Source organism: Telopea speciosissima, chromosome 1 (assembly GCF_018873765.1).
Source record: "Telopea speciosissima isolate NSW1024214 ecotype Mountain lineage chromosome 1, Tspe_v1, whole genome shotgun sequence".
Lineage (NCBI taxonomy): Eukaryota > Viridiplantae > Streptophyta > Magnoliopsida > Proteales > Proteaceae > Telopea > Telopea speciosissima.
The window spans coordinates 9,077,202-9,080,192 of NC_057916.1; the positions used below are offsets into that span (position 1 = coordinate 9,077,202).

General features: G+C 44.5%; 1 protein-coding gene across 1 annotated transcript; it reads left to right on the top strand.

Annotated features, from left to right (window-relative positions):
- On the top strand, positions 1-1,952 carry LOC122648897 (ABC transporter G family member 5-like). The gene has a single exon (XM_043842198.1). It carries the CDS (start codon positions 61-63, stop codon positions 1,945-1,947), a length of 1,887 nt encoding a protein of 628 aa, XP_043698133.1. The 5' UTR covers positions 1-60; the 3' UTR covers positions 1,948-1,952.
- Positions 1,953-2,991: the final 1,039 nt, after the last annotated feature.

Genomic DNA, 2,991 nt, shown 5'->3' on the forward strand with positions numbered 1-2,991 from the left:
AGTTGAGCTTAAGAAGAAGCTCAGACACAGGGCGGGGAATTTAGAGAGAGAGAACTTCCAATGACGAAACAAGGTTGTGAGATAGAAGCAGTGGGCATCGATTACAAGATCTACAACCACAAAACAAGTTTTAGATACCCATTTAAGGTCTTCACCACCAGACAACAAGAAGAACAGCTCGAACCAGCTGCAGGAGCCAGACCAGATTTCCGGCACGTCCTCAAGAATATAACTTGCAGAGCCAAACCATGGGAGATCCTCGCCATCGTAGGCCCGAGCGGTGCCGGCAAATCGACCCTTCTCGAAGTCCTCGCCGGTCGACTCACTCCTCAAACTTCCTCCATTCTTATCAACCAGGAACCCATCGACCACGCCCGGTTTAAAAAAATCTCCGGCTACGTCACCCAAATAGACACTCTCTTCCCTCTCCTCACGGTCCAAGAAACACTCATGTGCAGTGCTAAGCTTAGGCTCAGACTCGAACCGGCCGAGTTAAGTTCCCGGGTGAACTCCCTGATGAACGAACTCGGCTTGACCGATGTCGCATCAACCCGAATCGGAGACAACCGGGTTCGCGGCATCTCCGGAGGTGAGAGGCGGCGTGTATCGATCGGCGTCGACGTGATCCACGAACCCAAGGTGTTGATTCTCGACGAACCAACCTCAGGGCTTGACAGCACCTCAGCGTTGCAAATCATAGACATGTTGAATACCATGGCCGAGACACGCGGTCGGACCATAATCCTGAGCATCCATCAACCCGGGTTCAGAATCGTGAAGCTCTTTAATTCGATCCTCTTAATGGCTGACGGTGCCGTTTTGCATCACGGGAGCGTCGAGCAGCTGGGCCTGCATTTGGGCTCAATGGGTCTTCAACTTCCTCTTCAGGTTAACGTCGTTGAGTTTGCCATTGACGCCGTTGAAACAATCCAACTGTCAAAGCAACTATCACAACAGTCGAAGCAACCACCGCGAAATCGGAGTGGAAAGTCTACGCTACAGCAGCTCTTCCAACAGTCTAAGGTGGCGGATGAGGAAACCACCGCCGGCGGCGGCGGCGGTAATGCTCAATTAGATCTTCTCTGCGGTTTCGCTAATTCGAGATTAAAAGAGACATTTATACTAACGCACAGGTTCTCTAAGAACGTGTATCGAACAAAGGAGCTCTTCGCTTTCAGAACGGTTCAGATGCTGATTGCAGGGCTAGTCTTAGGCTCCATCTTTCATGATCTCGAAAACGATCTCTCAGGTGCGGAAGAGAGGGTAGGTTTATTTGCATTCTTATTGACGTTCCTGCTGTCGTGTAGCACAGAAGCTCTTCCCATATTTCTACAAGAGAGAGAAATCTTTATGAAGGAGACTTCATGTGGGAGTTACAGAGTCTCATCTTATGTGATAGCTAATGGGCTCGTTTTTCTGCCATTTCTGCTCATCTTGGCCTTCTTGTTCTCTGCTCCACTGTACTGGCTTGTGGGTCTGAACCGGAGCTTCACCGCTTTCATGTATTTTCTGCTACTAATCTGGTTGATTCTGTACACAGCGAACTCGGTTGTCATGTGTTGCAGTGCTCTGGTTCCGAATTTCATAGTTGGATACTCGGTGATTTCAGGGGTGATGGGGTCTTTCTTTCTGTTTTCTGGGTATTTCATATCCAAGAGTGGGATGCCAAAGTATTGGGTTTTTATACATTATATATCGTTGTTTAAATATCCTTTTGAAGGGTTTCTCATAAATGAGTTCTCTGGGAAGGGGAAGTGCTTGGAATACATGTTTGGTGAGTGTGTGATGAGTGCAGAAGATGTCATGAGGGAAGAAGGATTTGGGAATGAGAGTAGATGGACGAATGTGTTGATCATGGTTTGCTTCATCTTGGTTTACAGATTCATCTCCTATGTCGTCCTTAGGTGTAGGTGCTCTCTCAGAACTGTCAAGGGAAACCTTACTTGAATCAATCATATCTCTCTCTCTCTTGCTTTGAAATTTGCCAAAAAGAAAATTAAGTTATGTAGTTTAAAGATGGTTCATAGGTTCTCAGGAACAGATTTCAGTTCAATAAGCATGAAAAGTTTAAAAGAACCCCAACAAAGACAAAAAGAAAAGAAAAAAAAGGAACTCTAGGTGGTTCACCTGGACCTCCTTGTCAAATGAATTTTGGTTTTTCAGAGGCAGAAAATGAAGGAAAAAAAGAGCTACCCGATGCAGGATGCTCCCTCTACTGCAGGGTCTGGGAGAGGTAAATGTACCTGGACCTCTTAGTCAAATGAATTTTTCTTATCCATTAGGTATTGTGAGCTTTGGCATGAGCCCACAAGCAAAACCCCACAAATTGAGCAAGAAGTCATTGAAGTAGCCAATACATGGATTTCTTTTGGGGCCCAAACTAAACTGCCATGTGGAGATTTCTTGCTAAGAGGATCCCAGTATCAGTATCAACTTGCTGCAAATGATACTGTGCTCATAGACAAAGGTTTGCAGAGATTGAAGGAGCTAGATAACTGAGGAAGAAAGATACCCATTGAAGAAACAAAGTTCTTTCTCCATGAGAGAAAACAAGACAACTTAATTTTGTCTTTAATCCTATCCTTTTTCTGTTCTTTTCATCCTTTGATAATTAGTCTATCCTTCTTTGAGGGGATACAAAACTTGACCTAGCATTACAACAAAATCTGACTTTAGGGGCCTTCGAAACACCTCTAAAGCTTAAATAAATATGTGTGTTTTCTACTCATGCCGCATAAACGCCTCTATATCTCATGCCACAAATGAATAGAGAGGCCTTTGCTAAAATATCTCTATTTTGGGTCCTTAAGAGAGTTTGTAGTGGCATTTTGTGAAACGCCCCCAAAGCTTTTAGTGGCATTTGTGAAACGCATGTAAACCGTTCCCCAACAGCTGCTAATACCAAACTGGGTAACCAAAAAAAGATCTTTTTTGAGGCATTTATGTTAATATTAAAGGTATTTTACTAATGCCTCAGATGCTTTTTCTCGT

Excerpts from the sequence above, each read along its gene's own strand:
- LOC122648897 (XM_043842198.1), top strand. The coding sequence starts at position 61 with ATGACGAAACAAGGTTGTGAGATAGAAGCAGTGGGCATCGATTACAAG.